Genomic DNA, 19,651 nt, shown 5'->3' with positions numbered 1-19,651 from the left:
CTCTTGAGTGGTATGCGTTACTGGCCCGGAGGCTATCTCCGTACCATCCACCGTAGTAATGACGTCCTTTACAGCCTTGGGACAAAGAGTTAGATTCATCCTCAAAACCATTTCATGATCCACATAATTGCCGATGGCACCGCTGTCGACGTAAGCTTCAATTGCATGTAATCGATCCGGATTATCAGGGCTAATGAGGACCATAGGTATCACGAAATGCGAGGTCACGGAACTGGTTTTCACGCTCGGCAAGAGGACCTCTATTCTTGTCGGGCGAGGTTGTTTCCCTGCTCAGAGTTTGTAACTTTGGTAACTGCAGCTCCTACTGCCTTCTTGGCAGGTTTCACCGGACAGTCTCGAAGAAAGTGCCCTGAGTTTCCGCAATAGAGGCATAATTGCAACTGTTTTCTCCTTTCCCGCACCTTTTGTGTTAGAGGACCTTTCAGACCCCCTATTTGCATGGGTTCCCCGGAGTCTACTCCTTTGGAAGAAGTTGGTGGTTTGGAAAATACTCGAGCATCAAACTTGGAACGATCGGCCTTCCTGTTCTGCAGTCTGTGATCTATTTGAACGACTAAGTCTATATAGTCCGAACAATCTTGTGGGGGATTCACTACTTGGGCTAACACATCTTTGAGCTCTCCACGTAGACCTCTATAAAACAGCGTAATCCTTTTGTCCTCAGGCCATTGAGTTTCCACTATCAGTCTGTTGAAAGACGCAATATAAGCCAAAAGGTCTTGATTACCTTGTCGCAACGAAAGAAGCTCATTGTCCAAGGCCTGCCCCTGTGAATGTCTTGCGAACAGTTTTTCCATACTGAGCTGAAAAGCTTGAAAATCATGGAGGACCGGATCATCTTGAGTTACTAGAGGGATCGACCAGTCCGCCGCATTGCCACTAAGGTACGAAAGCACGAAAGCTACTTTAGCTTGATCAGTTGGAAAGGCTGCTGGCCGGCATAAGAAATGCAACCGGCACTGATTGATAAATACTGCAAACCTTTTTGGGTCACCAGAAAATCGTTCGGGCGGAGCCAGAGGTACGTTCCCAGGTAGGTTGATCTGCACTGGATTCATAGAGGATGTAGAAGGAAGATTTCCCCCAGATGCGGGGAACGGGGTCTGTCCGGCTTGTGACTGTAGCAATTGTCTAGCGAGATCATCTGTTCGCTCCTTGGAAATAATCAGTTCCCTTCTTAGAGCGTTCGTTTCCTGACGGGCTGCATGCACTTCTGCCCTTAGTTCCCCAAGTAACTGGGCTAGCTGGTCGGTATCCGAGGTTTCCATAGCGCCTGGACGGGTGTTTTGTGGTAGGCTTTGCGTTCTGTAACGCTCACCTGATTCCCGTAGAGGCGCCGGTCTTGACTGGGCGTATACCGTATCTTCAAAGGTGATGTGTAACACACGGCTGGCTCTTTGGGCTGGACCTCTGTGCACTGTATGTCTGACTCGAAGGGTAAGATGTCTGCAGATAGAAAATATGGGATTAAGGAACTGGGTTTTTGAATGTCTCTCTCTTCTTCCCTTTCTCTTCTCCTGTAGAACCCCATAGGTTAACGCTCTCACCTTAGGTAAGTGAACGCTGTGCTCTCCATCTGCCTCGGGGCAGGGTGCTGTAACCAGTTTCTTCACTGGATAAGGGGAGCAGGCCTCTTGACTTCAGAGTACTGCTGTCCGTCGTTTACTGCACGAACGGTAAGTTTCGAGTAATTCTAATGTCTTTAAAGTCTTTAGTAATGATGTCTCTTGTTTTGCAGGGTTCCGGCGATGGCGGATGACGGGCTGAAGTGAGTTGAAGATGGAGCCCGTGTGATGAATAGAAGCGCCTGGAAGCACGTAAGTAAGCGCTTGTTGCCTGCTTCACGATGCGCTCTAACTGTCTTTTTATTTTGCTGGTACAAGTTCGGAGCGGCTGCAGGGTGCCGGAATACCCACTGGGTTAGTTGTGGAAAGGAGTAATGGCACGTGAGTATTAAAGTTCCCCAATGTCTTTAAACGCACCTTGTTTTGTCTTTCAGATGCGGGATGCAGCGCCGAAGGCCTCCGGAGCGTGCGAAGAGTTGGTAAGCTTTTGTCTTTCAGATGCCGGAATGCAGTGTGAAGACCTCCGGAGCGCACGAAGAGTAGGTAAGCCTTTGTCTTTCAGATGCCGGAATGCAGCGCGAGGCGTTGGTGACAGCCGATGGACCAGGTAAGTGAAGAGCTGTCACTGAAGACCGTAATGCTAACCTGTTCTTTCTTGTCTTTATAGGTGTTGCTGAAGACTGGATTCAGGATGGTAAGCCTTTTTCCTTAGGCCCAGGATCAGATGCAGAAGACACGATGAGCGTTCTGCTGCAGAGGATGCAGAATAACGCAAAGCAAGATTCATCCATCGGGTGTGGTTTAAATAGCCTCCTGTAGTGCTTAGATGTCTCCTTCCACAGCCACGCCTAGGTAAGAAAAGAGTTCCTGCTTTCCAGAAGAGTTCCAGTGTTCTGAATCTAGGGAGTGGCTCCTGCCCCACCCAACAGGAAAAGTAGTTCCAAACAGAAGAGGATCAGAGGCTCAACTGGCAGGCAAGTAAGCAGCATGGTCTGCTGCAGGTAAGTCCACCCATGCATTATGAGCCCGGCGCTTCCAGCGCTGGCACTGGGCATATTTATGAGCCTGGTGCCACTGGCGCCAGGACTGGGTCCAAAAGGTCCCAATTGGGACTGGTTGGCACTCGGAACCTGGGTTATGGATCTGCTTCCAAGGGAGTTGGGAAAACCCTGACCTTTTGGAAGCACAGATCATGACATGTACACAGTAGGAAATAAGAAAAATTGAGTTTGCTACTGTTGTGTGTTTTCAAGTATTTGCTTAACTTGAATATGTGTGGTGAAATCACCATTTTTAAACATTGTATATCTTTTATGTGATGTAAATGCATTTTTTAGTAAAATGTTTTTTGATACTTGTGCTGTTTAGCAAATGAATTAAAATATAATATTTTAAATGTTGGATAGATGTCACTTATTAGACTTTACACAGCCTATATTTGTTTGAATGGCTGCGTGATCAGGTTTCAGATTACTGAGGGTAACATGTTGTGTTAAAGAAATATGTATATGTCCCTTCTTTTGATTAAATAAATAGTATATCCCCACTTGGTAGGAGGGGTATCACCATAGTGTGGGGCAACCCACATATGAAATAATACTTTTGAAAACAATACATAAATAAATGCGTCCCTTGTTTGCCTGATAGACTCGTGAACTGCCACCGCCTCCAGCGCTCGCTTCCGCACGTTTTTGTAATGGAGGACAGATCTTTCGGCACCGAGGCGCTCCGTCGGTGCTCCATCTCTGGTCTGGAATGCCCAGTGCTTCTCGCACATACACTTCCTGTCCCTGTCTGATCTGTGAGCTGCTTCTCTGATGCCAATCTGCAGTATATAGTAGCAGGGCCCGCATCCCCTCAGACACCGCTCGCCATGAGAGGTCAGGAGACATGGGAAATTGTTAGCCAGGATTGGAGAGGGGTCTATCATGCGCTTCAAGATAAGGGCACTCAAATCGAACCTGGCCCTCATATCTTCAAAAGAGAGTACTTAGATGAGGAAGAGGAGCGTGGAAGTAATGTGGCCGACCCCCATGCTTATCCCAAGCCAATCCAATGTGGCAATTGTGAAAACAAGACACATTCTATGCCAGAAAGTGGAAGACGGTGCACTGGGTGAGAGAGAAAAAGAATACCTTCATGACGTGGAAAAAACATGAATTCGAGTAAACTTATATTTTCACAAAAAATAAAAAACTATGAACAAACCTATTTTCATTGAAAGTGGGCGCAATATATATTCACCATGCTTCAAGGATAGTATTTTTTTTCTTTCTTGATGCTGCCAGAACCCTCTGGTGGAGGGTCACTGCGGCTTCACAGACAATCGCGAGCATTGATCTCACAACTGGGACAGTCCCGCACTTGTTCTCCCCAACAAAACACAATTACTTAGAACAGCTCTGCGCCGACATCTCGGTCGCCATACAGCGCTCCAACTCCCACACAAGCTGACGACATCTCTCTGAAAGAAAAAAAAAACCTGCTATCCCACATTTAAATGTATAATTGCGGTGCAGCAGCACTTTTCACGGAACCCGACGCAGAATAAAAAGGTTCCATTCAGCAGCTTTTGGCTAAAACCTTAATGTACTGGCTCTGCTTTGCCAGGCTAGGACCTTCAACTAACAATGACCTCCCCTGCGTCACGCATGCCGCATGCGTGATCTTCCCATGAGGTTTATAACACCTCTGCCGAGCGCATGGCAGGCCCCTGTATGGCCAGCCAGTTACTTCAGTGAGGGGGCGCTGGGCCCACTGGCAGCCAGCCCAGAAACGTCAATTTAATGGAACCTGAAATCTACCTCCAGTCCTTGGGGAAGTGGGATGTGAATCACTTAAATTACCCTTGATGACTTGCAAGCCCTGAAGGTAGACGTTAAGGATGTGACTTGCACTATAGGAATCCCCGTGCCCCAGACTCCACTAGCCCCTCAAAGTCGGGCAGGTAATTCATTCGGATTGAACGCGTGGCCCAAAATGGATCACGCCTCCTTCTCAGAAGTTGTCTGTGCAGACAGGGGTGGGGGGGCGGAGCAAACAGTGCTTAATTTGTGGGGGTGTTTTCCAGGGCTCAGCCCGGCAATTATTCTTGCGCCCCTTTCAACAGTCCAAGGGCCTCACCCATAGCCTCCACCTCAGGTTCCTGCCCTGCGGCAGGCAACTCGGTGGTCACTGAGGATTAAGTGGTGATAGGCGGTGTGAGCTGTAGTGTAACCCCAAATATGTTGGCACTGTGGGGAGCAGCGATGGGTGGGGGCAGCAGTGGTGCCCACCCGCAGTGGCACAGAAGTGCTAGAAAATATTTGGACCCTGGCACTTATTTTTGTACAAATTAAGCACTGGATACAATACACACCAAAAGTTGGTAGGTTGGGGCATATCAACATTAAAACATATTGCAGTGAAATAGCCCAATGACCGCCCGAACAATTAAAGATTGAAGGGCATGTGCAGTGCAACGACTGAAGCCCACATTTGCGATTTCTCAAAGTGGAATGTTTCATAGTCTGTGAGTTGGAATGGCTCATGCTGTCACAGGGGTCAAGTCCTAAAAAAAAGTGGGGGAACTCATTAACATACCAATGGAATGTGGTGTCACCAGAAATGAGCATATCAGGTTAAATATGCACAATGCATTCCATTGGCTTTGCATAACCATACAAACAGTTCAGGATGACGTCTGGTCCGTGGTTGTTTTCTGGCAAGACCTTTTGATGGTAGCCATAAAGCGTTCCACCTCAGCTTTCCTTTTCTTTTGAAACTCTCTTTCTCTAATCTCTGTGTCTTCTTCTGGCGTATAGTCTTCTAGCTGCGAAAACCGAGTCCTCGGCTTATACTTTATCATCAGTTCCAGGGGTGTCGGTCACATGGTTTTCATGGGGGGTATTTCGGTAACTTCTTAGCATCTGGCAGATGGCTTGGGCCAACGACGTCTGGTCTGTGGTTGTTTTCTGGCAAGTCCTTTTGATGGTAGCCATAAAGCGCTCCACCGTGCTGTTGGCCTGCGGCCATAATGGGGTAATCCTCTGGTGGCGGAAGCCTAGGTGAGTAGCAAACTTATGGAAGTCTTGGTGATAGAAGGGTGGGCCATTGTCGGTTTTCACAGTGTTGGGGACCCCTCAATCACTGAATAGTTTGTCGATCGCTCCCACAACATGGTGGAATGCTGTGGATTCTACCTGTTTTATGAGTGGGAAGCGTGAGTATTCGTCCATTATCACCAGAAGGTGTCCCCCTTCTTCCAGAGGGCCATAAAAACCCATTGCCACTCTTTGCCACAGTCCATCCAGTAGGAGTACTGTCTGGAGTGGGTATGTGCCGCTGTCTTTTGGTAAGGTATGCAGTGCATTAACATGTCCTATACAATGGTGTCCATATATTGGAACCATACTTTATTGTTTGCAATCCCCCGGTGACCCTTGTGAACAATGATCACAAGCGCTTTCCTCAGGCTCTTGGGGGCTACTAGGCGGTTGCCCCGCAGTAGTGTCCATTGGTCAGTTGTGGCAAGCTCATTCTGGATTTTCACCATCTGCTGGAGATGTTTTTTGTCCAATTCCCCGTTCACCAACTGTTCCTTGTGAAGTTGCATCCACTTGTTGGTGTTTGTTAGGCATACCGCTGCTTGAATCGTGGGGTCAGCCCTGCTCTTGTCTGCGAACGGCCCCCTTGTTATGGCTGAAGGGAGGGCATTGAGTGATAGGTATGCTACGTAGTCTTCGGCTTCCTTCACCGTCGCTCTGTCCGCTCTTCCATCTGGGTGTCGGGATAGGTAGTCAGCTGGGTTGGCATCCCCTCCTGGTTTGTGGACAATGCAGTAGTCATACTCATGTAGCCTGATACCCCACCTTTCTATGCGCTGGAGCATTTTGGTTTTGAGGTTTCCAAACAGGGAGATCAACGCCCGATGGTCTGTGATGAGGATGAATTTCCTGCCGATGATGAAGTGATGGAACTTCTCACATGCCCAGACCACAGTCAAACTTTCCCTTTCGGCCTGGGAGTACGCTTGTTCGGTGAAAGGGAACTATTTCAGTATTGCTGCGGTTAGTTGGGTCTATTTGGGCAAGTATGGCACCCAGGCCAACCGGCTGGCATCAACTGTCAGTTCTAAGTCCCACTCCGGGTTGAAGTATGCCAGCTGACAGTTATTGGCAAGTTCTTTCTTAATGGTACGGAATGCATCCTGGCATTGCTCGTCCCATTCAAAAGGGGAGTCTTTTTTTAGAAGTTTCCGGAGGGGGTCCATGAGAGTGGCATAATGCAGCAGGTAGCGGGCGTGGTATCCTGCCAGCCCTAGGAAAAAACATAATTCTGCGACTCTGTTGGGGGCTTCAAGTTTAATGATGGTGCTTATCTTATCAGGGTCAGCCATTATTCCACGAACAAAGAAGATAAGCCTGAAGAAACACAGGCTTTGTTTATTGATGGTCCATTTGGGTCCATTGAGGGTGAGGCCGCTATGTGAAGGATGTTGCATACTGACTTCAGTGCTGCGTTGTGTTGTTCTTGAGTAATCCTGAAAACTAGAATAGCGTCACTGTAATTCAGCGCAGAGGAACAGTCCTTTCTGCGTTGTGAATGTGGTAATTGGTATAGAGGCAGGGTGGATGACTAGCTAGTGATAACCTTGGTTGAGGTCTAATTTGGAGAAACGGGTGGCCTGATTGAAGTCTCACCAGCATGTTGGGTCCTGGGTGTCTCTCCCTCTGGATTGCGATCTTAGGGATTTGCATGTCCACAAAGAGGCATAGGTGGCTGTCAGCTGTATGTACCACTAACAGGGGGGCACAACCACAGTGTGGGGCCGTTCACTCTCTTGATGATGTCATTGTCGAGAAGTTGCAGCTCGTGTGTTACTTGGGCCTGTAGGTGGAATCCTATTCTGTGAGGGTGCTGTGGCACCAGTCAGACTGTCGGGTTGATGTGAAGTTTTATGATCGTATCTCTTAGTCTTCCTACTTCTTCAAATAACTCTGGGGATGTTGATTTGAGTTCCTATATGTCAAGTTCTCGTTGGGATATGGCCCTTAGGATTTGAGCTCCTGGAGGTAAGACTTGTATGGTTTCTGATGGGTCATACTGAATGTCAATTAGGGCTAGGGCCTTGGCGGTCCGGTACCTAAGGAGACAACTCCCGGTCACTGTGCTGTGGAAGACATGGATGGTGGTATGTATTTGTTGTCCTCTGTGTAGTAGGTTGCACTGGAATTGGCCTTTGGATTGGAGCAGAAGGGTCGCTCCCAAATGGAATTTGCATGCCTGTGACGGGTGTAAGGGGTATGCACTTGCTATGGCGTTATAGGCTCCTTAGTTCATGACATTAACTGTTGCCCTGTGCCTGCAATGAATTGGTTGTTCAGCCCTTCTATTTGTCCTGCGACCTTTAGTGATGCGCTGTCATCCGAGGTGTTGTATATGAGCTGCATGGATTCTTTGCTGTATCTGTCGTGCTCATAATAGGGGTCTCTTGTTGGGCGCTCTCCTTCGTCGGCTGGCGGTTTCTCATAGGGATCATGGGTGCTGTATTCTTGACCGTGCCCTTGTTCCACTACATAGTCTGTTTGCAGGTTGGGAGCGTAGTTAAAATGATCCGAGTATATTCAATGTTTAGGTTTTCCACTGCTCTTATGAACCCTTGATGGGCAGGATATGTTGATGTGTTCCTGCTTAGGAGAGTTCTGCCGCTGCCTCTTTCTTGGTATGATCAAGGGGTGAGTCATCTCGGTGGGTCGTATTTCCTATTTGAAACAGACAACGGCGATGGTCTGTATGCGGCTAGCATCAGTGTTTTTTCCCTGCTCATTGCTTGAAAGTGGTTTTCTTGCCCACATCTCATGCATATCTGTCTGATGGCTGGGCATTGGCTCTTGTGGGGGAATTCAAAGCCGCACGTGTAGCACTGTCTCTCCCATGGTGGTTTCGATTTGGACTCCAGGTTTCCTGGCGGCTCGGTGGTCTGGTGTATCGGGTCTGTCCCTGCGGGCTGGTGGCTAGGACTGCGATGGTGTCTCCTTTCTTTGGGTTCTCCATGGCTGCTGCTTGCACATCTACCATTTCATATACCCTCAGAAGGTCAGCTATTTCTTACACTGAGAGGGGTTTCTTCAGCAGGTGTTTACAGAATTGGGAGCATATGCATCCTTCTATTACCCTCAGCCTGATGGCTTCATCGTCGATGAAGTTAGTAAAGTCGCAGTGTGTGATTTTCCTTTGGAGTCAGAAAAATTATTCACAGATTGTCCCATGTGGTAGTTGTGTGTACTGATTGAAAGTATATCTTTCATAGTCTCAGTTGGGGAGGGCAGCCAGTTTTCTGTTAATTGAAGCCATGAGATGTTTGTATGTTGTTTTCTCTTGGGCTGGGGGGTTTTCAGGATCCCCTTGATCTCTTTCCCTGTGAGATTTGTAAAGATGTCTATCTTGTTGGGTGCATCCTGGTAACCAATGGCCCTCAAAAGGTCCTCAAACCTCTCCATCCATTCCTCCCACCTCTGACCTTAGTCGTGGAGTGGTTGCAGCGTGAATGGGTTATTATTATTATTTTATTTTTTAAGGAAGAAGGAAGGCCATGTGTTACTGTTGTTGCGTGGCCTTTCTGGTACAGTGTGTCATGGTGGGCACTATCTGCTGCCTCTCCATTCGTTCTTAGAGACATCCACCCCCGAGCGTGCCTCCTTACCACGGTCCTGGGTGGTATTGGCAGTCCGGTGCAGTGCACCTGCTGCAACGCTGGTTTCCTCTAGAGCGTCCCTCCTTGCATGCCGGTGATGAAGCATCCCTCTTCTTGCACTGGCTGGCGCAGGGCCTCCTGCTGCCATCCCCTGTGAAATGTGGCCTCATTCATCGGCCTCTCCTCCTCTCTCAGGCTGCGCACCGTCAGGCAGCCATCTCCCCTCTGGTCCACACAATCTTCCTTCTGCAGTGAACTGGTCGGCAGTGTGGGTTGCGGCACCTCGTCCGCAGTTGTTGAGGCCCAGCCACACACACATATAGACAACGCAGGAGACCTGTGGGATATTTTGACCCATTCCAATGTTCTACACTGCATCACTTTACAAATGGTGAAAGAACCACCCAAAATGGATGCGCTGACTCCTGTGCGCATCAAAATCTTGAAACTGTGTTGGGTCACAACCAAGAAAAGGCTGCACACCCTGCTGCACACAGTCAGGGGGGGGTGAAAAACAGAGATATCACTGCAGGAGCATGCCAGTGGGCTCGGCCACATTCAAGATGGAGCAAAGCAGCAGAATTGGGCTGAAAACCGAAATTGCCTTTAAAATGTTAGCTATGCAACCTTAAAAAGTGCTGTTTTTGGCGCTAGATACATTCATTTCCATTGAATCAATGAGAGTAAAAGGGTACTGCAATGCCCAGGATAATTCAGTGTGGCTCAGAGGAACCAGGCCTCATTGACTGAAAGTTATATAAAATGTATCTTTGAAAAAGCAGCCCAGGAACCCTTGTTTTCATGTTCCATGGGGGGGGGAAGGGGGAAGGAACGTGGCTAAAATTGCAACAAGTAACAGAAACAGCTGTGCAGACAGAAGCTCTAAACAAAGGCAGGATACATGTATCCAGACTGCTAACAATCCCAGCACTCAAGGGAAGACCTAATGCTGACTAAATTGTGTATGTGCTGCAGAGGTATATCTGATTTAAAGGACTCAGTTTAAAGTGATTTTCATGAATGAAGTGCAAAATCGCCTGTTTTTAAAGCATGTTTTTGTTTGAAGGTTTAATTCTTTAAGAAATGTCAAAGGATTGCTAATGTAAAAATCTACCTATAAACTGTGTTCATTTTATATGTTTAAACGAAAGCTCTAGGTGAAGCTTAAAGTTAAACCCAGTATTGAGTTAATTAACTATTTAAATTAAAAAAACAATTCTGCCCTGACAGCCTTAGCCTGGGAAAGGTTGACACTTCACTGCTGGCAGGAAAGGCTAATTGCTGTTGGGAGGCTGTGCATACTCATAACAAAGGACCTCATTAGACTTTCGTCGGCAACCCAAGCAAAGACAATAGAAGGCTTGGACACTTATCTTTCCAAAGGAGGGGCAGGATGCTTCATTCTCCAGAAGCAGGCTTCTGATTGAACTTGAAAGGACTGGACAGTTGCTCACATTTGGGAAGCAAGAAAAAAAGCAGACGTGTTTTTTGTTTGTTTAATTTGCTTGTTTTGCCGCAGATCTTCATGCCATATAACTTGGCGGCAAGAATAAGTAAACAGGGGAAAAAGTCCATACATGTAAATTTGAACTTATGCTAGCCATTTGAAAACTTGGTAGGATTTCTTACTGCGTATGGAACTGAAGTTATGCAAAAAGACGAATTACGCAAAAACTGTTCATGCTGCAAATTTAATATTGTGTACCTATGTCCTAGGGGTGATTGCACATATATGTACCAAATTAGGAAATATTAGGCCAAATCTTTATGTTGAAATTGCCAAAATTCAATAGAAAGACAACACCAGGTCCCACTGACATGGGAGTCGGATGTAAATTTGACCCACGAAATATGTAATTAATTTTTCTGATTTTCTTAGAGGGAATAAGTATTTAAATATGTATTTATGGGAAAGCTAGATTTTGGTCCAAATAACTATGGGAGGTTTCCAGACCACATCATAAAACATGACAACACTTTATGTCATCCAACCAGCAAAGAGCAAGGCGGGAACTGTGCCTTTGACCAATCGCAGCCTTGTGGGTTGTAAGTCTGCCCTTACCATAAACTAAGTGATGTCATTTGGCAGGACAAATAAGGGAACCTCACAACACACAGGGACACTGATTCCTGATTCCATCCTGATTTCCGCGTGGCGCCCTGTTCCTGAATCCTCCATCTTGTTCCTGATCCAGATTCTTTACAAAGCCAAGGCCTCAGCATTTGCTGAATTCTTTTTCAGCTAGGCCCAAATCCTGAAACCATCCCAAAACATAAGGGAAGACATTTGATCATGTTTTACTTTCTACCATTAATGCTTGCCTGCTGAAACTCGCCATCCCACTGATCTACAGTGTGAAGCAACCAGAAGGGCCAATCCAATCCAGTCTGAGGTGCCAGTCCAGTTTACCCGGACCGCCCAGCTGATCAAATTCTGCCAAATATGCCCTTCTGTCTGTAGACCCGATCCATGATGACAAGAACCTGATGGTCCAATCTTAATTTAAAGTGGACTGTAAGTATCAATAGGAATGATAGTAAACCATAGTATATTTGCCTTGCCTTTTCCTATCCCAATCTATAACCATCCCATCTTTAACTTACAAACCTATAATATTGTCAGAAATATTCTTATAACTTGTCTGTGATTCTGAGTGTTCGCAATATTTTCTCTCATTTTGTTTTAATCGACCATAAGCCATTAGTGATTTGTATTAAATAAAGCAATTCCCATAAAGAAATTGGGGTATCCGCCATGTGAAGGGTTACCAGCGGCTGTGGAGATTCATGGGTGGCATTCTTCTTTTTCTTAGCCATTAATCTAGTTTAAGTAAACTCAACCTGTCATTTTAAAACCGATTTTCTGCCTTTCTCGGTTCTATTTTTCTAACAACGCCTCTAATTCAAACTTGCATAACTTCCTGAATTTTATAGCTAGAGACTTAATTCCAACTCTGACTTAAACCTAAAACCTTTAGCTACATCCCTACCCAAACACCCACCCAGAAACAGTGTATTTGACCCATTTTTCTTAAAAATCACATAGTGAAAATTAGGCTGCAATTAGCATTTTTGCAAAAGTTTTACACATGTGATTTCCAATCCAAAGTATTTCCAAACTACCATAAAGATTCAAAGTGTGTACTGTTGCTCATATTATAGCTTATAATTGTTAGGATCTTTTCAGTGTTGCTCCCATAGGAATTTATATCAATTTAAGGATTTTTGCACCCTTTTCCTTGTTTTTCTAAGCCATTTTCCAATGTCATTTTAAAAGTGTAAAATGTCCAAAACGTTTTTCTCTCTTGTTTGTGGAGGGAATATTGTATTTAAACCCTGTACACTTTTCTATATTCCTGAATACCTGCTGCTTACTTACATCTGTGTAGAATTGCTTATTTGTGAGTTGAGAAAATTGCAGGAGGAAATCTTAACTTAAGCGCTATATTTTCAACTAGCCAAAACTGTTCTTTTCTCTTGTGTTTTATATTCTGTGCTGCTAAAAGTAAATTTAATTGCATTACCTACTCTCTTATTTGTATTGTCACCACATTGCTGATTGCTGCCCCATATATTAAAACATATGTTTGATTTGAATTTTAAATAAATAAATAAATATTACTTTTACCGACTAGACTGATTCCTGGTCCATTGTGACCTGGGGGTATTTTGAGAAGGGGTGTGATATGAGTGGTATATCACTCAGAATATTGAACCTATAGACACAATAAATAAGTATTTCATTTGTGCATTGCGTGCTAGGCAGAGACCCGGGTTTATTACCTGATTGAAATCCTTAACAGATTTGCAGGCTCATGCCGTGATTCTGAGTTTGAGTTACCACCCTTGACAGTCTAACACAGCAGACTAGCCTGCAGAATAGAGACACCTTTCTGGGTTGGTACAATGCTACACATTACAAGCACCTCTCAAAATAAATACTCCAAAATCAGGCCTGTTTATAAAAGTAAAAGTAAAGTCTAAAATAATTCATAAAGAAATTGATATTTCCAAAATGGCGATCCCAGTAGAAATCAATATGGATAGGGATCACCCTCTGCACAAACTGTTTGTAAGGGGTGAGTGGCCAGAACAGAATGAACAGGTCTGGCTGCAGGAAATCAAAGAACAGGTCACTGCCATGGACCTGAAAACATGACAGGACAAGGGCCCATTAAACCAAGCTCTTAGTGAACTGTATATGGCCCCAAAAGTGAAAGAGGAGCAGAGTAAAATTGCCAGAATAGCGGCCTACCTATAGCTCCATATAGGAGTAATGTAGGAAAAGCATGCTGAGAACATAGTCTGGCAAAGAATCAAGTGGAAACACTAGAGAGGATCCAGACTGATCTGGATTCTGCAGAGCAAAGGCTACTGAAGAGCCAAGAATTAGAGACAGAAGCTAGACAGTATGTTACAAAATTAAAACAAGATCTGCCTCTCCTACATCAAGAGAATACAGAGCAAGACAACCGCACGGAAAGAGGAGTGTCAGGAAAGGGTTGACTCTTTACAACAGAGTCAGCACCACTTCTGAGCACCACAGGCATAGGGAAACTTGGCCCTCACATTCTGCAAGCCCCTCTCAAGCTCACAGAATCAGGGAGTGCCTAAAGGATCAGATAGCCACCTCCAGTAGTGGTGCCTCTGAGTCAGAGGATGAGTGGACATAGGTGACTAAGACCAAAAGGGCAAACAAAATCAAGAGGGCTATGTAAAAAGATCTCCAAATAGAAATCCCAAAGAGGCCCACAAGGCGGCCTACAATCTGCAGTGTGGGGAAGATCAGGCCCCACAAGAATTTGTGCAGGAACTCAAACGTGCCGCTGCGCAGAACACCAGGAGGGTACGCACAGATAGTAGGGAGTTCATCAACACCTTCTTCCATGCACTCCCCAAATACATCATGACTCACCTGGTGAGGGACTTTCACGAGAAGAGATTACTGGACTGGGTCATAGAACAAGCAACCCGTATTTATGAGGTGCAGAAGCCTGTAGAGAACAAGAACACCAATAAAAACCCCAAAACCAGCCAACACCCCTGCTGCTGCTAAGGTGGCGGAGGTGAAGGTTGCCCCCATTTTACATCTGTAGAGGGGGGGGCCTAAAACAATACCTGCACAGAATCCATCAAGCCAAAGAACCAGAAGGCCCTCGGGCCAATCGCAGACAGGCAGTCAGGGAGGTAATCCCACAAATGGGACCCCTATCTCCCCTGATTACATTAGCCCCAGATACAAGGGCAACAAACCCATCCTGGGGTATGTGTGGACACCCCCAGCCCAAGGGGGGGTCCAACCAAGTAGGTACCAACCCAGGAAACGTCCCTCCTAACTTTCTCCAAGAGGGCAGTAATCCCCCAAATGCCGGGTTGAGTTTCTTTCCCCGGTACCCTCAAAACTTCAACCCAGAAAACAACCCTCCTTTCTTTCCCCACTTTCCTGAGCCGAGACAGCCCAAGGGTGGAGGGTTACCCAAACTATCCCAACACAGGGTATTATGGGAGAAGGGACAGTTACCCTTCCCGTGAGTCACCAAGGATGGATCAGAGACAACCGTACCAGCCAGAGCGGGTGTCCCAACTGGAGTGCCAGGTCCAGAACTTGTCCCAGGATCTGGGTCGCAAGTTGAGGGCTCAGCAGAACCCTCAGATGAACATGGCGGCTCAGAACTCCACAAGCCAAGGGTCCGGTACTCCAGAGCAATGATGGGGAGAGAACCCTGACAACTCACTGGTTCCAAAGGAGCTGGCACATGGGGGAAGAGAGGTGTGAAGCCTTAAAGGAAGCTTCCTTCTCCACTTGTGAAAAGCCCCTGGAAACCAAGGAACTGGAACCAAAATCTCCTGCCCCCGAAAGTCTGCAACCTAAGGAACACAGGGTGGGTAGGAGAAATAAAGGACCTAAAAAGACCGATTTTGTAAAGGAGGTTAGTGTCCGCCAATTTAAAGGAGAGGGGTCCTCGGAGGACTCTAGAAAAAAAGATCATCTCCTTCAGGGATGGGGGAACTCCTCCCAAAGAAAAATGGGTCCCAACAGACCCTAATGAAGACTGGGTGAATGTGTGGACTGAGTTAGGATCACCCTCCATTGAACCCCAGAAGGATAATTCAAAAAATCACTTTGCCCAAACCTATTCTGGGGTCTGCCTCCAAAAAAGTGTGGGGGGGGTTGACCCAAAATCAGAACCAGGGGAGCCCAAAACTCCCCCAACTGCCACATTTTTCTTACAGATCCCCATGCTCCCACACAGAATCCTGCCCAAACTACCCGTGTGTCGAAATCAAGAATCAAGAAACTAACCCACCACTGTTCCAAAATGCACATTATCTTTGCCCCATTGAGGAGAAGGATGGAAGATGTTATGCCCCAGTCCAAGTACAAGGGCAATGTACATTTTTGGCACTGGTGGACACTGGATTCCAACCCACTCTTCTGTCAAAGAGAGCCTTTGATCAGCTGAATCCAGGAAGGGGGGAGAGATACCAGATGCCTCTCATCCCTCTTCCTGGACAACTTCAGAACTTCAATGGGAATGAAATTCCTGTCGAGTGAACTGCAGATTTGGAAATTAAAATTGGGCGACACAAGGTGAAATACCAGGTCATAGACGTGATTCCGGAGGGCACACCATGTTTACTGGGGAATGAAATCCTGCGCAGATTGTCTTCCCTAATAGACTGTGTAAACAAGGTCCTCTGGACCCAGACTAGCTGACCAATAAAATTAAAACAAAGTGTCAACCATGTTAGTTTAAATGGCACATCCCACATGGTTGAACAAAAACAGGATCATATTGAGTTCCATTTTCAAAACAACCAAATCCCTGATGTGACAGTAATTGTAGTAGGACAACAAACTGGTGATGGGAATTCCTCTCTATTTCTGAAAATCAACCTTCCTTCCAGTTTCAAGTGGCATTCCACAGTGGAAGGAAATACTCTGAAATTCTATACTAATTCACAATCGGAAAATCCCACTTCCATATTCCAAAATGATGAGAAACCAAAGCTTAGCTGACATTCAGAAAATTAGAGAACAGTTATAAATCCCTATTCAGTTAAATGAGGGGAAGGAATCTGTTCTCGCCCAAGTGTGCGTGAACAACGGTAAGAGCTTCATCAGTGAAGCCAGGTTCGAAAACTCCCAAAAGATCCAGCCATTCCCACATTTAAATTGATAGACAAATAGGAAATGACCTAGAAACTCCCAATTCCAAACATCTCCTGCCTAGCAGGTGTATGCTCAAAATTTCGATGGGCATCAAATGCATATTACATAACTGTTGGGTCGTGCGAGATGTCCCTGCTGCATTTTATTTAGGCAGTGACATTCTCATTCGCTTTGCCATTAGTTTGGACCTGATAAACTTCAAAGCCTGGTCCCGATTAGGGGGTAATCCCATGGACATTGATGATTCAGAAAAAGCATTTTGGTCAGCTCAATTGCTGCCGTATGCAGCTGGAATTCAAATTGGAGAGGAAGTCACCATCCCAGAACGGACTCGAGTATTCTCACTTAAAGTAAAAATTAAAAGAAGACAGAAACTGCAAAAGTTTGCATATGTTCACCTCAACACCCATCTCCAACAGCAAGGGTTGGGGTTAAACCCAACACCATTCGTCATTATAGAACACAACACCATTCCAATATGGGTGAATAACAGCGACCTTATGAGTATCATTCTGGGTGCAGGCACCATTATTGGAATGGCGGTTGATGACCGACATTTTTCCATAGATTTAGGTAATGAACTAATAGGACCGATCCCCAATGACTGTTTTGACAGTGATAGCGACAATGACAGAACACCAGACAGGATGTTCACCCGGCATGGTGGGAATTTCCTGGTGTACTCCTCCTGCCTATGATAACGAAGAAGTCGCCTGTGACTCCAGAAGGGATGAGGTGATCTTCCAAGTCCACCAGGACTGCCTTCCCTGCCTGAAACCCTCTGTCCAAGTCAATACTTTAACCAGGGACTTCTCCACCCAGCTGGAGGAGGCCGCTGAGATAGCCAAACTAGAGGTATTTCCGGGCTTCAGGCAGATGGTTGAAAAGAGAGTCAACCTAGTTAATGCCTGTGAGACTCTGGAGCAGAAGCAAAGGTTGAAACAAGTTTTCTTAGATTTTCAGGATCTCTTTGCGGTGGACTCATATGACTGTGGTCACACCGAAATCCATACAACAACAATTCCCACGGACCCTGTTATGACTCCAGTGTTTGTGAAGCAATATCGCTTGCCTCTCACATCCATGGAGTCCCTCACAGAAATAATTAAAAACCTTGAGTCCTGTGGGATAATTTGTCCAGTCCACGGCACATTTAATAATCCAGTGCTGGGGATTTTAAAACCAAATGACCATTGGAGATTCTGTGCTGACCTAATGGACCTAAACAAATGGGTACACACGTCCCGATGGCCTCTTCCCTACATTGACCAAGGGCTGGCCCAGATCCAGGGGTCAAAGGTATACACTGCCATTGACCTGACCAATGGGTACTGGACCTTACCTGTCAGTAGTGAGGACCAGTACAAGCTGGCCTTTACCTTCGGGGTGCAGCAGTACACATGGACCCGGACTCCCTTCGGATACATCAACTCTGGCAATTCATTTAATATCTTCTTACACAAGGCCATGCCCGACTTGGGTGAAAGGGGTAACATGGCCTATGTAGATGATGATCTGATCAAAAGCTCAACTGTGGAGGAACACATAGCGGAAATCCGTTATGTTTTGACACAGTTGAGGGTTGCCGGAGCAAAACTATCTTTCCAAAAGGCACAGTGGTGCTGGACCCGTGTCAATTTCTTGGGGCATGAGATAACTCCTGAGGGTCTCTGTCCCCAGGAAAAGAAAGTAGAAGCACTCCTGAAACTAAAAGACCCCACACTCTGGTTGAGCTAAGGAACCTCCTTGGACTGAATAATTATAGTAGAAAATTCATTGAGGATTACGCAGAGATCACAAGACCCCTGATCCATCGGTTGAAGGGGGGGGGTCAAGTGGGAGTGGGGTCCAGAACAAGCCGAGGCAGTAAAGCAACTCAAAAGAAGCCTCTCACAAGCGCCTTGTCTAGCTTACCCTGCCAAAAACAAGGAGTTCTTCTTGGAGAGAGGGTTCTCAAATACATGCTTGACCGCAGTATTATACCAAAAGCATGACACGGTCAATAAAGTCATCTCCTATGAAAGCAAGACTTTATCCTCTGTGGAGGAAAAATTCAACGATTGTGAGAAGGCACTCCTGGCAATGGTGTGGGCATTGAAGAATTACTGCCCGTTCATCCAGGGAGAACACATCATAGTGGAGACTCCACACCAGCGTCTGCAATATCTTCAAAGTGACAGAATCCGGGCTGGAAATGTGAGTAATTCCAGAATTACTTCCTGGATTCTGTCAATGCAAGGCTTTCCTGCGGAGGTCTGGTATGGCCAAAACAAGAAGAGTCCCCTCGCGCAAGGTCTGGCTGACTTGCTGTTACACTCACCTGATATCCCCGGGGTGTCTGGAAGGCTCTGAGATCTGGAACCCTGGATGCGTAGTTGCCCAGTGCTGAATAATGACTCTGCAATTACAGAAGGGAGGATTTGAGATAACTGTCTCTAATGGGTGAATCTCCCACCTCCCTCTGACCGATTCCCTTCCCACTGGGATCTTTTCTCACCTTAGTTATTTGTAGGGTGAGCTATCCATCCTGCGTTTCTTGTGCAGGGGCGCTTGACGTTTGTGAGCAAGCTGCCCGAGTTGCTTCACTGGTGCAGTACGCCTTCCTTGGGCCCAAGCCTGCTGTGAACCCGAATTTGCTGGTAGGCAGGTAGGTTTGTTAATTGTAAGTTTTTGTCTGTTTATGGTGGGAATTCGTTAATGGCTTTATCTCCTTCTTTTCAGGTGTGAAGGTCTTGATGCTGGCGTGCTGGATGGAGAGGCACGTTTTCTAGGTAAGAGAAAGCACGAAGCACAGCGCCTTTATTGTCTTTTAAAGCTAACCTGTGTTTTCTTCTTCTTCACCTCAGAGGCCGCTGTGGTGCTGCGAGTGGATGAGAGCGCGATGAAAAACAGGCCCCCGGAATCCGTTAAGGTAAGTACAGTGCTGTGTGGTTGTTTAATATTGAAAGCAAACCTGAATATGTCTTTTCTCCTTTGCAGATGTTGCTGTGGTGCTCCAGATGGAAGTGTGGCGTAGCGCGATGGAATTCAGGTAAAACTGATGGAATTCGATGTTTTGGAAGCACGCCTTCTAATATTGTTTTTTCCTTTCTCGTTATTGCAGGTCGCAATGTTCGAACAGCAGCTGTGGTCGCGGTTCGCCGGAAGTCCTTAAGCTAGTACTCACAGGTGATTGATGTTTCATCTTCTCTCGGTTTCCACAGATTGCAGTCCAGT

The 19,651-nt window shown here is 46.2% G+C and overlaps 1 protein-coding gene across 1 annotated transcript; it reads right to left on the bottom strand.

Moving 5' to 3' along the window:
• Positions 1-6,645: 6,645 nt before the first annotated feature.
• On the bottom strand, positions 6,646-6,963 carry LOC138515230 (uncharacterized). Its single transcript, XM_069630179.1, has one exon. It carries the CDS (start codon positions 6,961-6,963, stop codon positions 6,646-6,648), a length of 318 nt encoding a protein of 105 aa, XP_069486280.1.
• Positions 6,964-19,651: the final 12,688 nt, after the last annotated feature.

The sequence above is a fragment of the Ambystoma mexicanum genome, chromosome 6q (genome assembly GCF_040938575.1).
Source record: "Ambystoma mexicanum isolate Mex_15411 chromosome 6q, UKY_AmexF1_1, whole genome shotgun sequence".
Taxonomy (NCBI): domain Eukaryota; kingdom Metazoa; phylum Chordata; class Amphibia; order Caudata; family Ambystomatidae; genus Ambystoma; species Ambystoma mexicanum.
The sequence above is the reverse complement of the archived record's forward strand: the minus strand, read 5'-3'. Positions and strand labels throughout refer to the sequence as shown.

Excerpts from the sequence above, each read along its gene's own strand:
- LOC138515230 (XM_069630179.1), bottom strand. The coding sequence starts at position 6,963 with ATGGCTGACCCTGATAAGATAAGCACCATCATTAAACTTGAAGCCCCC.